Source organism: Micropterus dolomieu, linkage group LG01 (assembly GCF_021292245.1).
Source record: "Micropterus dolomieu isolate WLL.071019.BEF.003 ecotype Adirondacks linkage group LG01, ASM2129224v1, whole genome shotgun sequence".
Taxonomy (NCBI): Eukaryota; Metazoa; Chordata; class Actinopteri; order Centrarchiformes; family Centrarchidae; genus Micropterus; species Micropterus dolomieu.
Window position 1 is genome coordinate 3,245,320 of NC_060150.1, and position 23,833 is coordinate 3,269,152.

General features: G+C 40.1%; 2 protein-coding genes across 10 annotated transcripts in view; both read left to right on the forward strand.

Annotated features, from left to right (window-relative positions):
• Positions 1 to 8,700, forward strand: part of LOC123970789 (indian hedgehog B protein-like) — a 13,368-nt gene extending 4,668 nt beyond the window's left edge. Inside the window, exons 2-3 of the mRNA XM_046049104.1 lie at positions 1,232 to 1,493; positions 6,963 to 8,700. Of these exons, the coding sequence (XP_045905060.1) occupies positions 1,232 to 1,493; positions 6,963 to 7,660 (960 nt within the window). The 3' untranslated portion in view covers positions 7,661 to 8,700. The remainder of the gene's footprint in view (positions 1 to 1,231; positions 1,494 to 6,962) is intronic.
• Positions 8,701 to 8,998: 298 nt separating this feature from the next.
• The window catches only part of bin1b (bridging integrator 1b), a 25,895-nt gene continuing 11,060 nt past the window's right edge, over positions 8,999 to 23,833 (forward strand). For all 9 annotated transcript variants that reach the window (XM_046052213.1, XM_046052220.1, XM_046052228.1 and 6 more), the window contains exons 1-4: positions 8,999 to 9,550; positions 21,123 to 21,203; positions 21,392 to 21,446; positions 22,392 to 22,486. In XM_046052213.1, coding sequence (XP_045908169.1) covers positions 9,470 to 9,550; positions 21,123 to 21,203; positions 21,392 to 21,446; positions 22,392 to 22,486 — 312 coding nt within the window. In that variant the 5' untranslated portion in view covers positions 8,999 to 9,469. The remainder of the gene's footprint in view (positions 9,551 to 21,122; positions 21,204 to 21,391; positions 21,447 to 22,391; positions 22,487 to 23,833) is intronic.

Genomic DNA, 23,833 nt, shown 5'->3' on the forward strand with positions numbered 1-23,833 from the left:
TGGCCAGTCTACACCTTCTTTTAAATCCCCCCCCCCCCCCTTTATTTAGTGAAGGTCAGACCAGGTGTATCGGAGATGTCGCCTGAGATGTCACGCCAGATAAATCCAGCCGCCCTGACAATGCAGTCTGGGAGCGGATCAGATAGACGGAGCCGGCTGGAGGATTTATTTGCGGGAGCTCGAGCAGTCGAACGAGTCCTTCAATGGGCCCTCTCACCTTCTGTTTGCTCAACCTGACCAGACTCCAGGTTTAGAGGGACGCTGAGGACCTCTTGTTCATGTAGCAGCCACCACCATCACCCAACCACCCCATAACCTCACATTCCCCCCTTCACCCCTCCATTCATCCCGAACATAGCTCCCTTCGCTCACCACAGAGAGCAAACACGAGGCCGAGCTGACAGCAGGGGTGCATTGTGGGAAGGCTGCAGCCACAGACAAGTGGGAGAGGGGTGACAGGGGTGTGACGGGGATTTGGTGAAGTGGATGGGTGTAGTCAGAATGCCTCTTTGTAGCCCTAAACTTTTCTGCTGCTCTCTGATTGGTAGGTGCAGCAGCCGTCTGTGACTACACTAAAGTACAATAACAATGAATAATAGTGCGACAGGAGGGTCGACAAGCAAGACGTCAAACAGTAACTCGTAAATAAATACGTCAAAGAAGGTAAAAACAATCATAAATCATCTGATAACATTAAAAAAGTTGTGTGAACCGCTCCCTGTAAACAGAACATGAGAGATTTAAAAATGAAAAATGGCCTAAATTCAATGCAGCTACCGACGACTATCGTTTCAATTCCATACACCTCAGCTGATCCCTGCAAGATCAATGATATGTTATACTTAGGTCATGATAAAACAAGATTAAAGACGTTGTTGAAGTTCCTCCATCGTTTCAGGTATAGAAAATATTGCTTCTTTAGGACAGCATGTATAAAAAAGTAAAGTATATTTTTATATTAAGAATCTCAGTGCAATGAAAGTGCATAAAGCAGAGTTAGAAGGTCAAATGAGGTAATTACATAAAAGTTATATAAACAGCAGCCTGAAATTGAAAGCTATGAGGGTTGAAAAAATGCTTTTCCCAGTGTTCTCTATGTTCTTGTATGTATTACTGACTGTAAATCTAATATTTGTTCGATATACGTGGGGGAAAAATATATATTATACATATACATTGAAAGTTTTGCAGACATTGTGGACATAAGACAGATGTGTCTCTTCTGCTGCAGCGCTGCAAAGACAGGCTGAACTCTCTGGCCATCTCGGTGATGAACCTGTGGCCCGGGGTCCGGCTGCGGGTCACCGAGGGCTGGGACGAGGACGGCCACCACTCGGAGGAGTCGCTGCACTACGAGGGCCGGGCGGTGGACATCACCACCTCGGACCGAGACAGGAACAAGTACGCCATGCTGGCGCGGCTGGCGGTGGAGGCCGGGTTTGACTGGGTCTACTACGAGTCCAAGGCCCACATCCACTGCAGCGTCAAGTCAGGTGAGCGAGGACGGCTGCTGAAATTTGCACTTGTGCTGAATCCAAACAACAAACGGTAGCTTTGTCTTTGTTAAGGCGAAGCAAAGGTGCAAGAGAGCCTGTAGGTTCTGCACTCGAAGACGGGCTCTTACTTTGAGGCTCACAGAGATCTTTAAGATTTTATGTAATGATGATCATGTTTATTTTTTATCAACATTAAGACACGTTTTTAATGAAATTTAAAGGTTTTAAATGTTCATACTGAGCATAAAGTATCTGCAAAACCTTCAAACTACCTCCGTCCAATGCAGCTAAAGCCTGATTAACGTGTCTATAGCTAGGTTTAGGTGACTCGAAGCATTTTGTTAAAGTCAGGACAAGATCTTAATAAAAAAATGTCATTATTTAACCAGAACTGTGACCTTTTTTTAGCAAAGTTTTGTTGTCTAAACCACGCCCAGGATTCAGGACACAAGTTCTCGGTGCTGCTGGCAAAAAGTGAACCAATGCAAATTTCCCTCTGATACTTTTTCCTCATTATGAAACTATTAAATAGGTTGATTGTCCCAAAATGACGTGGACTTGGCGAGTGCCAGTCCAGCAACAGGCTTACCAGACCTTCATCACGTTAATTCACATTACCTAAGTGACATGGCGTTTAACCCATGGTACCTGTTTTGAAACAGGTGGTTAGGTTATGTAAGTCACCTTCTTCTGCCACTAGAGGTCATGGCCTAACTGCTGCTGCATATTCGGCGTAATGGCCGTTTTTCTGGTGAGGACGGTCAGAATTTCAAGTTCAGCGTGTGTCGGGGCTTCAGTGGAGCGTACTGCTTCCAGGAGCCTCCCTTTAAGGTTTTACTAATCTAACTGCTGTAGCCTGAATGGAAGCTTTGCAGCCTTTAACAGTGTTGCAAACTCTGCCAGTGTTGTGACAAAGTTTAGCTTCTAACAGACTTTGGTGGTGGTGACACGTTTCCATGTTGTGGCTCACAATAACATGTTTCCTCACACAAAAGTATTGTTTTGGTTTCACATCTGCACCAGTTTGGGAATATTTCAAACAACACCCAGCCCAACAAAGTGGATACTAAATGTAGCTGAATTTTGCGGAAGACTTCTTGTAGAAGCCTCTTTTGTCGGGAACTGCTGCCGCTGCCTCTTCTGTCTTTCTAACCTTTTTAGCTTTCACTCCTCCATCCCTGATCGCTCACTTTCTTCTGGCGTTGCATATTAGGGACGCGGTCGCTTGCTAGCTTTCATATTTCCCGTTTTCTTCATCTGTCTCATCTGCCACTCACCCCATGTGTCCCTCAGGTTAGGCCACGTCACTGCTACACGTGTGCTTCTGTGAGCTGTTTGTGGCTTTTTTGCTTTCCTCACACAGAAGCTGGCTAATTGGTTCTTTACACAACCAGGTGTCAGGTGATTTCAGAAGAAGCCAAGTAGGAAAGGACTCAGCAAAACATATAAATTTTGATTTCGAGACTCTACAGAGAGGTTTAGCGTAGCAAAAGCTAGCATGTTAATGAGATGCTAAGCACAGGTAATATAGGCTATAGTGGAGTTTTACAGTTTAGTGGTCGCCATCTTTGTGAGCCACTGGAATTTGAAGTGGAAGAAGCTAGGTCAGGCTTTAGGAAATAAAAGTCTGCTTAATTTTCTGCACAGATGAGATTGAAGGTGACTGACCGTTAGAGCTCTCGTACAGCTTTGGATGGACATAAAACCTTTTTAAAAACATCAGTACTAAAGATAAACAGCTGCATTATAAAATACCTGGTTTACAAGGCACATAAAAATCTGAAGCAGAGCATTACCTGCGATTCCCAAGGTGCTTTTCAGGACATCCAATCAATGAGCTTTAAACTTGTGCCACAAACGTTGAGCTGAAGCTAAATATTCAATTTAAGAGAAACAATCAGTGAATTATGGGTAAATTTTAAATGAATTCCAATTTTTAATTTGATTCAACTACTGTAGTTTTTAGACCAGTTTACAGGACCAAAATGTGAGGGGAAAAAAACATGATTAAAATAATTAAAACCGGCGGCCACGGCATAAATGCATAGTACTGTTAAATCATGTGGGAGACACCCGTGTTCATGTGTTGAGGGATATTTAGTATATCATCAAAAGAAAAAGGGATGGGGTTAAGTAACTTTTCAACACGGTTTTACAGACTGCATCCACACTTGAACCAACAAGAGCTTCTTCTCATCCAGAAAAGATTACCAGCTATAGATTGCATGTTAACACTAAGTGGCCCCTTGTTGTATTAAACCAGCTGCTGAGTTCTGCAGACTCTGCGTAGGTCAGCACACATTCACATCAAGGTTCAACATATACTCAACATAGTGTCTGTTCATAACCGTAAATGTGAAGCTAGCATGAAAAGTAACACAAATGTGCCATCCGAGAGTGGATACACAGGCGTGCTGAAAGTCACACGCTCTTGTAAAAATGCATCAGAATTGAAACACGCCCTTTAACACCCCCCGACACATTTTACACTGAGTGGTAACTGTGATTTTCCTTTTCTTTTCCCCTCTTTCTTTCTCCTTTTTCCGACTTTATCTCTCTTTTCCCTTCCCTTTCCCTCCCCCTCCTCCTCTCTCCTTCCCTCCCAGATCGGGTTGCGAGGGCCCAGTCCTTGACTTGATCAGAAGGGCAACCAATGAAGTTGGTATTTTTTTTTCTTCCATGTTTTTTTTTTTTTTTTTTTTTTTCTCCTGTTTTTCCTCGAAATCCCTCAAAACAAGACAGAAAAGAAATCGTTCTCGAGAAGAAAAATCCAGCCACTTACGGGGAGGGGGGGATGGGGGGCAGCAAGAGGACACAACCACTAGGGGGCAGCAAAGCACCAGGACCCCGTATATGAAGGACTGGACTGGAAAAGTTAACACAATTCACCTCAGACTCCTGCTGCTTTACATCAACAACATGAGAAATAATTCTGTGGTCAAACCAGGAAGAGAGTTAGGAAGGTAATACTTCAAGTTTTTTTTGACTACGATTAGAGAAAAGTAACTTTTTATTTCTATTTATATTGGGTTTTTTTTTTTGCTTCTTAGTGAAGAACAAAATTTATATGATGTTGGATAATTATGACCTGGATGACTGAGAATCTTCATAGACAATTTATATGATGAAGTATTCAGGATTAGATTTAGGATGAGATTTGAAATCCATTGATCTTGCAAAGAAATTTACAGCCAACATGGGAAAAAAATGATTCAAGAGAAGCTGCATTTCTTAACCACAACTGTTCTTACTTATTTATTTAACTTGAGATACATTATCTCTTTTGCTAGAGACGTGGCCGGTACAACACATTATAGTAATCATGTGTGAAGGAGCTGAAATGTTTCAGCTTTTTGCAGAAATCTTTTTGTTCACCTCGAATGACTAATTTCTAATCATTTACATCTGAGTCCTTGAGGTCTGAAAACCAAGCTGAATGTGTTTCCTTCCTCAAAAAACATGTGCAAAGCCAATGTGTTTTTATATTTAAAACCCCGCATTGTGTCCCTTCTTCTCTGCCTGTTTTGGTACGCGTCTTTGCTCGTTACTGCCACTAACTGTCAAACAGGGGAGTGACTCCATAGTGATGCACAGAGAACCTTTAACATTTTAAATTAAGAGATAATGTTGTTTATGCTTTTTATATATCCAGGTGTCTGTGTCTAAAATGAAAATCTTATGTGTTTTAAAGTCAAAATTGTGACATAATAATCCAAATGTTGACTTGCTGATCAAACATTGTTAGATTTACGGAGTCATAATGATGCAAAAGTCAATCAAAATTCCAGCCTGTCTCCTGATATTAAGTTATCTTAATTTAGACAATTTAGTATGTCATAATATCATGGTTGTAGTTCAGCATTATTAGGTAGGTTAATTAAAAAGCAAAAAAAAAAAAAAAAAATTAAATCTAGACACTGGCAGGGCTCTATTAAAAATAATAAAAAGAAAAAATATCTATTTAAAAATCTGTAAAGATATATATACTAATGTATTAATTAAATAATCAAATAAACAAATAATTCAATTGTAAACAGACATTTTTATAATTGCTTTTATATTAATGTATATAGTCTTCTACGTAAGTTAAGTTTTACTTACAATCTGTTGTATTGTGACAAATAAATCTACCTTGTAACTCAAGCTCATGTTAAATAAATATATAAACATATTAATACTAAATAAACCTTTAACATGACTTCCTGAAAAAGTCATAAAAGTTTATGGTCAAATTTTAATTATATAAACTCTTTTAAAACCATATTTAAAGAGTCGTCACTCTGAACATCCTGCCGTCTGTGTCTTTAAACCTGGGCGAGATGTTTTTTTTAAATGTACCGGAGTTTGTTAGATGATTAATCTGCTGGCTGATTTTCCCGCTCGGCTCCTTCCTCCTTCAGGTGACTTATCTTATCACCTGGCCTTGGCTTTCCTACCTTCCCCAAATATTTATCCCCTTGAGACAGTCACCGAGTGTCACTTTCAAGTGCCCGGACGCATTGTCCCGAACACAATCCTGCCTGGACACACGTGTACCCACACACACGATCATTATTCACGAGGTTTTATCTGCTTATTGTTCTTTATGTCTAGCAGAGGAAAGAAAAAAGAGTCAATATTTAGCTTAAGGGAGTTGAAAAGATTTATTGTGTGCTGAAGGCTTTTTGTATGGATGTCCTGCCAATAAAAAAGGAATGTTAGGAATGACAAAAATGGAAAATGTTTAGACTTTTCAAATCAAAATAATGAGATAATGATTTAAAATGACAAATTTTCAGAAATTATGAGATTAAAAAAGTTTACTTTGGTCAAAAATATGAGAAGGCAAGTCAGAAATGCAAGATACTGCAGTAAAATAGATTTTTTTTTAAAGTCATAATTTAGTCATTTCATCATCATCAGATAAGTCAAAGGTTTGACGTTTTAATGTCAAGACTATGAGATACTTATTAATTCTTATTCAAAATCTACTGTTAAAGTCAAAAGTATAATATTAAAATTCAAACGTTTGACTTTTTTAATCCAAGTTTTGAATAACAAGTCAAACGTATTGGATATTAAGTCACAACTGTAAGGTAGCAGGTCAATATTAGGACATTAGGACGAGATATTTTAATGAAAATAACAAGGTACAAAGTCAAGATGTGACTTGCTCACCTCAGGAACAAGTGAAAATTCATAGAGAAAAGGCCAAAATTATAACAAAATTTTACTTGTGACATAGTGTGTCAAACATTTGACTCACTAGACCAAAATTATGAGATATATTAAGTCAAAATTATGATATAGTGAGTCAGAATTTCAACCACGTTATAATTCTGACTCAACATTAAAACACAGGGTCATATTTAATAGTTAAATTAAAAAGTTATAATTGTCCTTTTTATTTTCCTTGCAGGATTGAGCCTCGGTACATCAGGATTATTGACCTCCAGTTAAACCTTCTTGTCTCTCTCTCTCTTTCAGATCACTCAGTGGCGGCTAAATCTGGAGGTTGTTTCCCCGGTGAGGCCTTGGTCACATTGGAGAGCGGCGGTCTGAAGTCCATCCGTGACCTTCGACCTGGCGAGCGCGTCCTGGCCACCGCGGGAAGTGATGGCAGCGGGGCGCTGGTTTACAGTGAAGTCCTAGCCTTCCTGGACCGTGACCCCGGGACCCGGAAGCTCTTCTACACCCTGCAGACAGAAGCTGGAGCCCGCCTCTCGCTCACCGCCGCCCACCTTATATTTGTGTCCGAGGGGAACTGCTCAGAGGGGGCGGTGCCAGCCCACGGCGCCCTCAGGACTGTGTACGCCAGCGACGCCCAGCCGGGACAGTGTGTGCTGGTGTCGGAGGGTAAAGCGGGACAGAGGCACAGCCGGGGGCGACTGTCTCGGATCACCCGGGTCAGCATGAGGGACAGCAGTGGGGCGTTTGCACCGCTGACCCAGCAGGGGACGTTGGTTGTTGATGGAGTGGTGGCGTCCTGCTACGCCGTGGTGGACCAGCACTCCCTGGCCCACTGGGCCTTCTCACCGCTCCGGCTGATTCACAGCTGGACTGGATCCACTGGGAGCCACAGTGACGGGATCCACTGGTACTCCCGGCTTTTACACTGGCTGGGGACGATGCTGCTGGACTCCGGACGCTTCCACCCACTGGGCGTGGCTCAGGACGACAGGTGAGGAGGGTGATAAGGTAGCATGGCTGGACACGTTAATCAAAAAAGGAACCTGAACCCCTCACTTTTTAACAAGGGGGACCCCAAATACAAGCCCGTAGAGCTGTACAGGACCACGATCCTGACATGATGGGACACGTTTGGGTTCCTACTGAGGCCTGATGGGAGTTTTTCGGGAGGACAAAGACGGAAGAAAAAAAGCTGTGAACTGACAGATGAATTCTTCCAAAACCACAAACACAGACAGCAAATATAAGAGCGCTCGGAGGCTGAACGAGCTCAAAGAAGTGCGGATGTTTCAGAGACTTTCCGTGACACTCGTATCCTTAAAACACCATGAAACAATAATCCCTTAAAATAACCTTAAAACCTTAATCTACCCTTAAAAACACACCAAACACCTTAATTTTAAGTCAAGGAGATCTTTCAGTTTGTCAATTCATTTAAAAAACTGAACCCCTTAATTTACAAATCCCTAAATAAACAAGTTATGAAGGTTGGAATTTAGTAGGAATTTAATTAATGGTTTTACTTTGTGGATTAATGTGGTAAAAAGAAAACGTTCACATGGGATTAAAGCCGTCCCTGAAATTCAGGCACTTTTAAGGTATACTGTAAAGTAAGGGATGGCTTTCATGTTGTTTTAGTCCACTTTAAGGGGTTTTTAGACTTCAGAAAACCCATTAAAGTCCCCTAAATATCGTACAATATAGATGATTAGTTGATTTTTCAAATGTGTGGAATGTAATGAGTAATTTAAGGGGATCGTTATTGGTCAACTTCAAGATGTTTTACACCTTCAAAGCCCTCAAACAATGCAGATAATCGATGAAAACATGTATTATTATATTATGCCATTGAAACATCGAAATTACTTCAATATAATGGGAAAGATTGGTGGGATTTTAAGGTGAATGTAAGGGATTTAGTTTCATGGTGGTCCACAGGGATGTTGTGCTCTTTGTATGTAACATTACTGCTTTAACACAGAGATTTTTTAGAACAAATCATAGAGTGTATTTAAGTGTTTACATAAATCCAATAATGTTTATGAAGTTATTATAGTGAAGAGATATTAAAAAGATTTATTTTTGAAATTAAATTATATGGAAATGAGCAGCGTGTTTTTTCCTTTTTCCTCCCCTCCATTGTCTGATGAAGGTGCAGATGACCTGTTGACACGTGAACGCACCTTTACTGACCTCTACCGGCTTCCTGATTGAAAAGCAGGGGCGCCCTTCTTCGTGTCTGTCATTATGTGTGTGTGCAGCTCATGAATGCGCGTCTCCAGGGGGCATCAGGACTGATTTAGCCCCCACACTTGACTGGAAACCGCCCTGCGCGCTTAAATAAGTCCGTGTGTAAAGACAGCAACACACCAGTTGCATGTATGCAACAGATGTCTGCTAATAATAACAACCTGCTGCGCCTTTAAGAGGATGACTGAGTAGGAAACCTAATATCTCCCCATATCGAGCTCAAGTCTCCATCAATTAACAGTGAGGGCCGAGATCAGGACGATATCTGAATCTGTCCCTCTGCTCTGTCTGCAAAACTCCACCTGCTTTTTGTTGCTTTTCTGTTTTGTCACACATAAACCGGATTAAATTACGCATTGCACCTTTAAGAAGCTGTCACCGGGATTAGAATTACTCGCAGCGAGCCAAATCTCCCGTCGGAGGGGCTTTACGCACCGTCGCTTTGCAGGGAAGGGTCTCCTTCAACGGCGTTTCTCCCGCTTGTCGCTCTTCTACTTCGTCCCCTTCGCTGGTCCTCCTGACTCCGCCGGGGAGCCCGATCCACACCGCGCGACATGGCCGAGACAGGGAAAGGGGTCACCGCCGGGAAACTGGCCATCAACGTCCAGAAGAGGCTCACCAGAGCGCAGGAGAAGGTAAACTTTTCTCAGAGCTGATAAAACGAGGCTCGCATGGCAGCAGGACACTGTGTCCTCCTGTCACTGTGAAACCGAACCCTAAACTTTTCAACCTTCAGTTTAATTTATTTATTAATCAGTGGACTGTTGTTTATTAGAGCACTTTAACAGATTCAAGGGAAGTTTCAAGGGGTTGAATTAACCTTTACCTGAACCTTAAATGTTGAGGTCAACCCTGTGACATTTAACAAAACCGACGCTGAATGTACCTTTAATTTATTACGTTATTTCTCTGCAGGGTTTAAGGATTTTTAAGGGGTGAAATCTCAACAGCATTCAAGCCATCTGCCATTGTGAAGCAGTCACATGGATTGTGATATATTAAGTAATATTCTGCACAGTTAAATCCCCTTGAGATTTAAATTAACTTCAACCTCAAAAAGGGGAGAAAACACTGTAATCATTTTGAATGAATCTGTAAATTCAGGGTAAAAGTCATGTACCTATTAAACTATCACTGTGAAACTAAATCCCTTAAGTCTAACCTTAAAACTTCTGTAATAAAAAGTAACACACAGTGCAAGAGGTATTTAATGCGTTAAATCCCCTTAAAATTTACCAAATGACATGAAACACATCAGTACACCTGAAGAGTCCTTAATAATATCCTTAAGGCTGAAAAGCAGGAATGTCTTTAGCACTATTTGAGAGTTTCTACCCCTTAAATCTCCTGTAATCTACTCATAAAACCCATTTCAACTCCATAATATGTAAATTAAACCCAAATCTGGGGTCATCCCCTAACAAGCAATAAACACACCACTGAATTAAGCTCATTTTAATTTACAAAGTCTGCAGTGTTTCTGAAAGTATTTGGTGAATATATATCTGACATGATCAATTGTCATTTGTAAAGTCTACTTGATTATGTTTTTTTCATCTTAAGTAAGGGCTATTTAGGTCATTTATAAAATGAAAGGATTAAAAAGTGGTATTTTAACTTTGATCACAACTGAAGTGTCCTTGAGCAAGAAACTGAACCTCCAACAAGCTGCAGGGCTGAGACTCTCCCCTAGAGGGGAACAATCGAAGTAGTTCTGAGTGTTGAGATATTAATATCAGTTGTCACGATGCATTCATGGTCCTGCTTTGCTACTTTTTGTACTATAATTATATTAGAAGAAGAAGAAGTCCTTAAATTTATCCCTGGGGATAAGTAGGAGAATTGAGTTTTCAAAGTAGAGTTTATTTTATTAGCAAAGGAACAATACTGCTTTTAGTACTTTGGATACTACTACAGCAGTACAAGAAGCTGTCAACTCAATCAAAATACACAATTTCAAGAACAAATCTTGTATTCAAAAAGTAATAGTAAGTTAGTACATGTAGTAAAAAGTACCCAGGTATCCAAAGTAAATGGCTGGAAAAGTACAGAATGATGAAAACAGCACGTGTAATTTAGCTGAAATAAAACATTTGTCATATTTAAAGCTAAAAGTTTATTTGCAAATGAAGCAGTAACTCCGGAGTACAAATAACAATATGGATTGAATAGTAAACCGCAGGAGGAGCTCTGAAATTGATCAGTGATCTGAATGAAACCAGATCAACGGTCGATGAGTTATTATTATCTGTCCTGCTGAGGTTTTACCCTCAAATCACCTCGTAACCACACCAGACTGCTGTCAGTCTTATGTCATATTTAAATCACGTATTGTTCTGCGCTTGTTTGTCTTTATGCTTCCTAGTTGGTCGTTCTGCTGTCTGTGTTTCCAGTTTAAAAAAGGCTCTCAGCAGTTAGATACTTGTAACTCTAACTCCTCCTTCCTCATTCCTGGTGGCAGCTGCACATATTTCAAAAGTTCAGATCCGCACTCCGACACTCTCCTTCTTCTAAAGTCATTTTATTCCTTGAAGTTATATTTTCTAATACTGTTAAAAATCCTCATGAGGTTTGGTTAAAAGAATTCTTCAGCATTGTTGGGAAATACATGGTTATTTGCTTTCTTTCCAAGAGCTGCAGGAGAAGTTTGATGTTGTTGAGTCCAGACAGAGCTAGAGTCAGGAGGCTATTAGCTTAGCTTAGCATAAAGACCAATTAATACTTCTGCGTTGAGTCTGCGCCGTTGTAAGCTACGTGCCGACATGAGAATTTATACTTGTGCATTGGTGCATGTTGTAATTGGAGCTGATCGATAGTTTGAGTGAAATTACTAAAACGCAGAAACGAGAGAAGACATCAGAGGACGTTGACTGTAGGATCCTTGAACCTTGAATTGAGGCAGAAGAAGGAGGACACGCCGCAAATGCGTTGGAGGAAATGTGAAGCTGACAAGCCGACCAATCACAGTTGTTCGCCGCGTCGTGTAGTTACATTTTTGGGAAGGTGCAGTATAAAGTGGCCTTAAAGACTGGAAGTAGGTGGAAACAGTTAGCCTGGCTCTGTCCAAAGTTCAAAAACACACCAACCAACATCTCTAACACTCACTAATTCACGTGATTAATCTGTTTTTTAAAATCTGTGCACAATCAAATGTGAAAAAATCTTTGTGGGAGTTACATTATGTGCTGGAACACACAGGTACACAGGTTTAGGTTGGCCACGTACAAAAATATTTACATCAAAACACACTCAAACTGTATGTATAATATTATATTATTGGATTATGTAGGGACCCTTTGCCTATCAAAAAAGGCCGCTACGGTTGCAGACTGGATGATTTGTATTATTTAAGACGCGTGCACTATGTGATCCAAAGTCCAATGTTGCCAGGACAGATTTATTTTAAGCTCATGCGGTTTTCAGTACACAGAATACATTCATAGGTGTAAATACCAAACAAAATACAATAATTCCACCTTCATTCCTCGTACCACTTTGCACGTTGCACGGTCAGAAAACTGTTTGCCCCTGTGCCATGGCGCAGCCAAACTGACAGCGCCATGGCTACCCTTGGTGGCGGGAGGTTTGTCAACAACAAATAATGAACACAGATTATAATTTATCTGATATTAAAATGTACATCACTTTATGTTGCTGCAGTAAAGATGTGGGACCACTTTTAATTACTTTGTAAATTGTTGGGTAGCTTATGAATTTACCTTCAGGGATAAATAAAGTCTTACCTTAACCTGTAATAATTCATAAAAATGTATTTAGTGATCATATTTGGATTATTAATCGGAAGTAACTACAAGTAAATGTACAGTGTAATGTTTCCTGAAGTATAGTGGAGTTGAAGTATAAAGTAACAGAAAAAGGAAATACTCAGGTAAAGTAAAAGTATTTTACTTAAGGACAGTATTTTAGCAAATGCACTTGTTATGTAGCACATCAGGCTTTTATACAGGAGAGTTTGCCCCTTTATCAACGATCAACAACGATGTTCCCCTAATCTTAACCAAGTTAATTAGAGCCGTACCCTCCCCACGCTGTAGAAAACAAGAATTTTACAAATACGCCAAAATTGTTGCCGTTGAAAACTGCTGTTTTGTTTCACGTTGCCCCAGGAAGCTTCACATGGTCATCGCAACCTTCAAAAAATAGTTTCAGCCTCTAACTCCCCCAAAAATCACAAGCCGGGAAGTGATCCGTCTGTTTTAGACAGGAAACAGGAGGCCTGGCTCCAGAAAAGTTTGTGCACAGAGATGTTAATCAGTGATCTTTAGAGGGGGTGTGTTTCCCCCCTGCTTCCAGTCTTTATGCTAAACTAAGCTAATCTCGGCTCTGACTCTTGGTCTGTACGCACATACATGAGATTAAAATCTCTCTGAACATCTCACTCTCAGAGAGAAACACCGTAAAGGTTTTTTTTCCCAGAATGTTGAACCTTTTAAAAACATAAATTTTAAAGAGTTTCCTCCTCCTGCTGTTTCAACCGGACGAGCCCGATCAATCATTTCAGCAGCACTTTAACGAACTTTAAATAGCAACTGGAGCTCACAGCTGAGTGAAACGGCATCCCACATGTCCCACGTTCCTTCTGTCCTAATGTGAGACTTAATTTATGAGCAGCTTGCTCTTGAATCGAGAGGGAAGCTCGTCGTGGAGCTTTCGAGTGATTTAATTGATTCAAGGGGGATTTATTTATAATTTTACAACACAGGATATTGGATAATAAGATGAAGTTGTTTGCAGGCACCTCACCGATATCGCTGATGCTCGGGAGATGGGTACCGATGATCCTTCTGAGCAGTTTTAATCACCCTCCGGTCCTGGGCTGTTCACATCCCACGGCAGTTTGTGATGTTTCCAGTCAGGATGCTTTCTATTGCTCCTCTGTAAAAGCTGACAAGAACGTGGCGTGGGAATTTGGCTTAAGCTTCCTCAAGAAATACACTCGTTTCTGAGCTTTCTTCACCAGCGTGGAGATGTGAGACGACCGTGTCAGGTTCTCTGTGATGTTGACTCCCAGGAACCTGAAACTGTTCCCCTGCTCCACCTCAGCGCCGCTGATGTAGACAGGAGTGTGTGTCTTTATCTCCTTGGTTTTGCTGACGTTGAGCAGTAGGTTGTTCTCTATGATTTCCTCCCGACAGGAAGTCTCATCGTTATTTGAAATCTGGCCGATAATGGTGGTGCGCCAGCGTGTGTGCTTGTAAAAACACATTTTGGAAATACATGTCATTTACAACAACTTACAGGCTCATTTCTTTTAACTCATCGGCAGCCTCATTAAGTGAGTGGACTGTTTGTGTAGCCTAAATAAATGTTCAAGCGGACTGCGTTTGGTTTACTCTGTTTTCAAACGGGGGAATCCAAATTAGTACCTGGGTCATCCCGTCTTGCGTCTGTGTGTCCCCCTCCAACCAGTGACGTCACTACTCAGAAGGGAGGCCCCTTCCTGCAGATCTGTTATAAAGGGTTGGCGCTCCGGAGACCCCTTTCCTCACGTGCACAAGCGTTGCCTGAAAGTGTGTTTCTTACCCACCGAACAACTTCAGCTTCACCAAAAGGGAACGTCAGTGTCTTTTAAGAGCCCCTCATTTGTTGATTAGCCTGAATAAAAAGCTTTATCCTGTCAGGAACACACATGTTTACAATTAACAACAGTTAATGGTGAGCTCAGAGCTTGGATTTGATCTTTTCTCCGCAGCAAAAATCTGCGAAATATTAATGTGTTTTTGAGCCAGGCAATCCGCAGCAAAAATCTGCGAAATATTAATGTGTTTTTGAGCCAGGCAATAACAATAACTAATCAGGAAAGAATAACACTTTTATGTTATGGAAGCGCTACTCAGTTATAAAAAAAAAGCCACACAAGGCCTGGTCAGAGGCGTCAGAGGTCATGACTCAGACTCTCGACATTACAAGAAAAAGCCATGTGGTCTCTCTGCAGAGCTCTAAATAGGCTCCCAGATACTCAGACTTATTCACATTTGGCCAGCAGTAATGAAAAAAGCTTCCTGTTGGCGGTTAATAACCTGTGGTTATGCACTTTCTGCACTTTCTGCACCTTTTGTTTTGTAAAGACTGATTTTTATCCAGTTTGACAGTTTCAAGGTGAAAATATTAATTTAGAGTAAAGAGAATGTGAGTATTTAAAAAAAAAAAAGTAACTCTTCTTTGGTTGATGGATGGTCAAATTTTTCCCACGTGGGTGGGGTTCGTAGACTCATGACCTTACTATCTATAAAATCTTGGCCCACATTACAGAGCACTGAAATGAATCTCAGCGCCTTGAAATCCAGGAATCACACACAGAGAATTCAAGGTTTCCCCTCCTTCGGTGATCTTTATCTTGAGGAAATCTACCTGCAGACTGTAGAGAAGTACGAATTTAACTCTTCACTCTTCAAATGCAACACAAAAAGCAGCACTTTGGAAGCCGGTGTGACTTTCAGGCGATACTGAGCCTTTGAGCTGGAGAGCTGGGAGTAAAGAGGAAGGTCAGAGTATCGTCTTCCCTCTGAAGCCGGCTGAGGTGGAGGAGGGGAGCGTCGGCTTCAGCTGTCTGTCAGCTGGCACGCCGCCCTCCAACCTCCTTGTACAGTTACAACTTTATACTATTAGATGAACTTTTCTTGTCAAATTGCAACTTTACTTTACATATTACGAGTTGGGCTGCAACTAAGGATTATTTTCACTTGGATTAGTTTCTCGATTAATCGAATCTTAGTTGCTTCGTCTATAAAATGTCAGAAAATCAGAGAATTTTAACTTTTTTATTAAAAAAAAAAAGACTTATTAATCGATTATTATCAAAACTGTTTAATTTAATAGTTGACAACTAATTGATTAGTCATTGCAGCTCTATAATGAGTTCTCTCTCTTTATTTATCTATATTTATATTATTATATTTCTCTCAAAATTACCCCCTAACTCTCATAACATCATAACACCAAACAATTACACTACATTACACAACCAAAATTAAATATGGAGCTGCACAGCTACCCACTTCTTTGGTGGAGCTAAGTGTTGTGAAGAAACTGCACCTGAGACGAGAATTTATGTCAAGTAGGACAAACTTTGTTGAAATTCAAAGCACATAATGTTTGTTCGATAAGTGTGAAGCTGCAGTAGAATATTCTGAATTCCAACTAAATTTAGACAGACGTCTGGGAGCTTTGATATTAAACATACCAGCAGCAGCCAGTGGTGCGACTTCACTTCTCGTGGCGCTCTGAATATAGCTTTAATTCGTCTGCATGATGTTGATTCTGTGCAACAGTTTGTGTGACGTAATGTAAACTTGTTGATCTGCAGACGTTAAGTGACAGACTGTACTTGTTATGAAGAGATCCCTAACGTGTCTCCAGTGATGAAATGTAACTATGTGCATTCAGTCAAGTTCTGTACTTAAGTACTAATTTGTAGTATTTCTACTTTACTTGGGGATTTCCATTCTTTCCGTTTCCAATCCTTCAACTTTTTACTCCACCACAGTTGTCTCACATCTTTAGTTGCTCTTCAGATTACAATTTTTAATCCTGCTAGTTATGGTGGTTTAAGGGCGGCTGTGGCTGGGGGGGTTGAGCGGTCGTCCACTTATCAGATGGTTCGATGCCCGGCTCCCCCAGTCTGCATGTTGAAGAGTCCTTTGGTGAAACACTGAACCCCAAATTGCTCCAATTGCAAGTCGGTGTGTGATTGAGTTAGTTTCCGGCTTCTGCTCATCACCGTATGAACGTCTATGAATTGGCTGAATGTGTGTGAATATGACGTAGCGTTAAGCGCTTTGATTGGTCAGAAAGACAATAAAGGCGCTTTACAAACACAGACCATTTACCATTTGTTGCATCAAAGGTTGGAGTATGCTCAAAAGTGTGTACGCAGTTTCAGCCGACCATGTCTGAAAAGTGTGTCTGTGGCCAAAAAAAACCGTCAATCACAGAGACGTGAGGTGATGAATAGTACATTTCACCCTCTCCTCGAAGACATTCATCGTGTTGCATTCGAGGACTTGAGGAAGCATACTTACGCCTTAAATCCTGTAAACAACACAACAGGAGTCAGCGGCCATATTTAATTTCATTGCTTCTTTTATTTCTCTGAAAGTAATAATTTGCATCAGACGAGCTGACAGAATCATCCCGAGCCTCTCCTGGTGTGATGTCACCCGCTCGTGAACCGGTCAGCTGTGCCGCAGAGCATGCTGGGAAAATTCCCCCTCAGTGGAATCCGGATGAGTGCGGTGACGGAGGAGGGAGGTGGGGGAAACGGTGCCCTTCAGAGAGCAGCTGGAGACCCGGAGTGGTGCTGGGAACCAAAAAGGCAGGACCCCATGACACTAACACCCCCTCACCTTCAGCACCCAAAGGTTTCAACCCCCCTCGACCTCCCAAAAACCCATCGGACTGCCTTACCTCACCTTCTGTAAGCCCTTTAGTGAACACTTTTCCCCAAAACTCTGTGAACTGCTCTCCTGTATCGAATATTTTTAAAACTCAAACATAACACATAAAAGACAAACATTTTAAAACCTTTCAGGAACATAACAGACAAGTTGTGCTCATTCTTTGGTTTTGAAAAAGTTACATAAGCTCCAGTTAATTGCAGCTTCTATTATTGTCTACATATTAAATCTGCATCAGTACAATCTGAGAGCAAAAGCCTGTAAACCTGTTTCAGTGTCTGCGTCCTCCATTAACAACCTGTTCTCATCGCAGGTTTCACATATGGACGCTTTGTCGGGACCCCTTTGTGTCACTTTATAATGCCCTGGCACCCTTTAGCATTGTTTTTGGACATATAGGGCTCCGTGGTCAAGTAAGCAACGTCTGGTTACACTTTCAAAATAAAGCTAGTGGGCAACATTGTGAAACGTCGCAGTTTGGTTAGGTGTAGGAACCAAAACTACTTGGTTAGGTTTAGAAAAAGATCATGGTTTGGCTTAAAATAACTGCCGTGTTTAAAATTATGTAAGTTAAACAGGAATCAATGTTGATTTTTTGTTTCACACGGAAAACGGCTTCCTGGGTAAAAGTCCGGTTTTTGTCCCACCCCTCCACTGCGGCCATCTCCTTACTTGGACTTTTCCATCATTTATAGTAGTACTGTTGGCATTGAACAATGGCGCTAAAGGGTGCAATGAGCGTTGGTACGAGACACCGAAAGACGTAACAAAGCGTAGCTAATTCACGCTCTGGGAAGGAGAACAGGCTGCCATTAAACCAATCAAATCAATGAACATAATGACTGACAGCAAAAGCAGAAATCAAGCATATAAAGTCCAAACGTATAGACCTAAAGCCTTAAAACGAACCTGAATGAATACATTATACAAATTTAAACACTAACGCAATAAAAAGGATGAAACCGGCAAATCCCCAGACTGCTCCTGCCGTCTGTCTTGTCAAGAATTCCCATGTTAAAATCTAGTTTCTCTGCGATCAGTAATGTGAATCCACAGTTATCAAGCCTCAGAGTATCCCTGCTTGGCCTACACACCTGTCCCCCCCTCCCAGGACTCCCAGCATGCTTCACTGCTGTGGGTGGTGCTAAGATTTGTATGTGTGTGTGTGTGTGTGTGTGTGTGTGTGTGTGTGTGTGTGTGTGTGTGTGTGTGTAGGGCGGGGTTGTATCTATCTATAGCTCTTAATACCCCACAGACCTGTGTGTGTGTGCTCAGGATGTATTTTTAGGAGTTGAAATTGAACACTGACGGGTGGCGGACAGCAGTTACACACACACACATTTACAGACTCAAGTATATAGCATATACATGAGTTTACAGTATAAGTGACTTTCCACACAGGTGAATACAACAGGGTCAGATCATTCCAGACTTTACAGGAATCACCTGAATGCACCGTGGAGCATTTTACTGGCACACAATGAACCGACAGACACTGTAAAGGAGACACCAGGTGTGTCGTCCAAATATAGGGCCGGATTTTAATAGATACAACTGATTAAATTAGCTGAACTTCAGCTAAGGCTTTAAATTTTCTACCTGAACTCAAATAATAATAATAATAATCTTTATTTATGTTGCATTTTGCAAACTTTTACAAAGTGATTCACAGCTGAAAGCCACAAGACCGAGCTGATAAACAACAACAAGTTAAAATACTTATAAAGAAAACAAAGCAAGAAAGCTTTATGCAGAGTGTATAAATGTATGTGCCAAAGTAATCTGGTAATCCAGACCAAGGTCACACAGTACAGCATGTATTATATAGATAATAAGAAAACTACTTATTTTTAGTATGTTATAAACATATTTAAATAACATGTCTTTAAATATGTACAGTATATAGGGTTGACAATTCATAATATAGAAAGATAGTTATGATTATTAGATGTTTTGTCCCTGTTTCCTGTCATTCATGTTCTGTACTTTTCCTACAGACATGAAATTCATCTGAAAATCTCCGTCTCAGAAAGAAAGTTTCCTTTTGGGTAACAGTATCCAAAATTAATATCCTGTACTGTAAATATGAATATACAACATCCCAAATATTAATCCCCAGAATGTACAGTACAGTTCAGGAGAGCTGAGAATCCCCTTGGTGTGTATCTATGATGTAAACAAAGTAATTTTAACAAACTTTGAACATCATAATACTTCTGTAATTTAACTTGAGCAGGATATTGTGCGGATGACTGTCTGTGTTTCCTCTGAGAGCTATAAACAGACTCCGGTTGATAAAAACTGGTGAGCAGGTGTGTGTTGCAGCAGTGGGGAAGTCCCCGCCGTCGTGTTGATCGAGGTTTGTTTATCCGTCACAGGATTAGAGCAGCAGGTGGCGGCGGCGGTGGTGGTAGTGATGGCGGTGGCGGAGCAGTTAGAGGCTCGTCGGTGTGCTGTCAGTCAGACGAGATTAGCCGGTGACCTTTTTAAACTCACAACAACAAAACGAACACCTTGATTTCTCTTCTTTCTCTAATCCCTCCTTCAGCACTGATCACCTGACATTTATCTACACAGTCAACAGATAAAATATATACAGATGTAGTTATTAATAATGGTAAGATATCAAATGTGTCACATAAAAATTATGCTTTTGTTATGTTCAATGGAAGAGACGAAATGATCGGACCAGTGAAAGAGGCGGACAGAAGGCAGAGACAGAATAAGACTTTTTTCCCCTCTGGACAGATGGTTAACGTAGGGCAACTAAAACTTATGGTGTGTTCACATACAAGATACGTTTTGCTGTGATTTTAATTGCAATAAACAGATCAAAATGATGCCGAAGTAACGACATCATGATGCTGATTTGTTTAACATATTAAGTCATGCTCTATCAGGTCTGTCGGCAAGATGACAAGCAAACAACTTTTAAAATGCTTGTTTTCTAAATGAAGTTCGGCTCAATCAGGGCTATGCTATGCTATGCTAACTTGTTTCATAGTAAAGTACTTACCAGGTACTTACTTTTCTCCAAGCAGTCTCCACTTTCTGTAGAAATGTGAAGTAAATGTATATGCGAATAAGCGAATTTCAGGTATTTCGCGTATTTGTACAATTTTCGTCGCCCGTCACAAATTTGGGTCTGTTCCTGTCTTTGCATTGACTTTGTATGTAATTGCGGCATTCTATTTTAACACACAGATACAATTAAAGAAGGGCACTATTAATTGTTTTTGAGATGCAAAATGACCTCCACAACTTAACTTGGTTCCACACTGCTTCCTAAATCATGAACACCAGGGCCCTTCCTCCCACTTTCTGTGCAGTCTGGAAAGTATTCTTCTACGGGAGCATTATACAGTGGCGGGTATGCTGCGTGGTAATTTGATTAAACACAAACTAATGTAGTAATATGCACCATGTGAGCAATATATTAGCTGATTGTGAAACAGGTTATAAAGCAGGACACTTAACCTTAAACCAAGGAATGATTTACGTTATGGGGATTTGCATTTTGTCCCCATAAGGAAGGCGAGTCCTCGCAATGTAACTGTGTAAACAGATTCACGTCCCCACAACATGAGTAATACCCACACACACACACGCAGCTGGTGTGAGCCGCAGACTTCGGGGAGACACATGGCTTTGACAGACGGCCTGAAAATAGACAGAAACATGCCTCCCGTTATAGATCTGAATAAAGAGCCGTGAATGAACTGAGACATGCACAGATTGATTCATAGATTCATTCCTGCTTGGTCATGTGCTCGTACCGTCTCCTCGGCAGGTGTTGCAGAAGCTCGGCAAAGCAGATGAGACCCGGGATGCTGCCTTCGAGGAGATGGTGGCCAACTTCAACAAGCAGATGGTCAGGAAACATTTTCCACCTTCTGCACAAGTCTTTTGTTTTTTTTTTTTTGTTTTTTTTTAACACATTCCTGCTTGTTTCTGACGGATTCATGTATTTTAAATGTGTTACTGTAAAATCTTGAAATACTTTAATCCTTCCTGCTACTTTAATAATTTTTTGTCACTCCCAAACTCCCGTCCTGTCAGACTGAAGGCACCAAACTACAGAAAGACCTGAAGGCCTACGTGGCAGCAGTGAAAAGTGAGTGTATTTATAAACATTTGTATCATGCATGTTGAAAATTATATATATATATATATATATATATATAAATGTATGTATTATCACTACATTTTATCACTCAAGTAAGTCAACTGTAATTAAAAGATTGCTGCAGAAAGTGAAGTTTCAACTGGTGAACTTTTTTATTTATTTTGGGGTTTTACTAACCAGGTGGCAGTGGTGGAAGAAGTATTAAGACCTGAAGTAAAAGTAGGAATACCACAATTTAAAAATACTCCATTTTACTTAAGTAATGTTGTGTTCTTTATATATAAAAGTGAAAGTACTCACTATGCAGCCAAAATGTCATTGTTGTTATTCTATTAGATGATTATTACTGATGCAAAGGGCCGGGCAATAAAACAATATCAATTATTATTGGGATATAAGTTTTCTCAATATTAATACATTTTAATTTGCTTTAATTGTGAACAAATGAGCACTTCAATTTTCTATTAAAATATTTATTTTGTTGAGGAAAAGGGATTGAACACAGATTTTTAATTAGACCTAAATTTCAATCCTGCATATTTGTTGGAGAAAGATTTTATTATAATTGTTTTAAATGTTCTACCTCAGATTTGTGACCATGAAGAAAAAATTAAAACCAAAATTAACCATCTTTCACTCAGGAGCAAAAATCAGCCTTCAAACTTGAAATAAATAATTTGAAATTTTTTCTGATGATTATGGGATTATGTGAATATATTTTTTTTGGGATAACATTTTTTCCCATATCGCCCATCACTATTGACACACTAACATGTAAGATGCATTTTAATATTGTAGCTGGCTAAAGTAATTTTTTATACTTTTTATATCAGTTTCTCTTTAACTGTAACACACAAGCTGTACAGGGAAGCAGATCTGACTTTATGCCGATTCTCTTCTATGTAATTGTGTGTATTTCTGTTTATATTTCAGCGATGCACGATGCGTCACGGCGGCTTCAGGACTGTCTGGCCGACATGTACGAACCCGACTGGTTTGGCAAAGAGGAGATGGACGCGCTGGCCGAGGTGAGGAAACAGTTTACTGATACACAAAGCCAAAAAAAAAGAATAAGAGAGCACTTTTCTTTCTTCTTCTCGCCATGACTGTCTCTGCTCAGCTTGAAATGTTTGTTTCAAATCCAAAAACTATATCAATGAGGGATCTTCATCTGGTGTTGAGAAGAAACAAAAATGGTCATTTGTGCATTTTAAAGCAAGGTCAGGAAAGACATTAAGGAAATTGAAGCATCTTAAAGCTTGTTAAATTAAAGTTCATCACTCGCTTCAGGGCGACTCACTCGTTCTTTTCCTGTGTCTTTTCCTTCTTTCTCTGCCTGCTAACACACTTTCTTTTTCTTAACTGCATGCGTCTCTCCTTCCGTCCTGAAGGAGATGATAGAGAAGGAGATGGACAATAACTTGGAGGTACAAAATGTAAAACGCAGTGTCTCCCACAGGTTGTTTTAGGGGTTACAGTAGTGCCCTGGAGAGAAAACACACTCACCACTAATTCATATTAAAACCCGCCACCTAATGCTGATCCGAGTGCAGCTGTCGTCTTCAGACGGAAAGACAGAGTACATGAACACAAACCGTTATTTCTGGTGGTTGATTGCCCATGTGAGAAGCACTGGTTCAGCTCTGCAGCAGAGGAAGTCGTGGTTGGTTTGAGAGCAGACCAGTCGTCTATAATAAACTTGTAGAAATGTGAAATCAGATCATTTTTCATGACTGATCTCAGCAGGATTTCTTAAAAGCATCCAGCATTTACTTTTTATCGATGCAGAAATACCAGCTGATTTAATGAATGCAGCAACACTGGTGAAAAGTACAATTTAGAGGTACTTTCTGAGTACTTCTACTTCACTACGTTTAACCTTAGTTACTAGTTGCCTTGCAGATTTAGATTATTAACACAAAATATAAATCAACTAATGAATGATGATATAATATTACAGATACTTTGTGATGAACACATTAATGCATCAGTAATTATAATCCAATAATATAACAGACATTATTCTGAATAATTAATTTAATAATAATTTAATTTTTTTTGCATTGATACTTTTATGGTAGTTTTTGGTATTGATACTTACTGTAGTACTGGACCTGAGTACTTCTTCCACTACTATATATTTGTAGCTATAACAGAAGATGCAATTTATTTGTTTAATTAAACTGTAAGGAAAATAGTCATTAATGCAGGTGAAGTCAAACACATCTTTTTCATAACTAAATAAATTAGAAAATACTTGTAGCCTACAAATGGCAGAAACTACATAGAAATATATAATATATATGAATTATTGATATACACTATACATATATGTAGAATAGAATAGAGTTCTTTAGAGATCTTTTAGTTTTGGT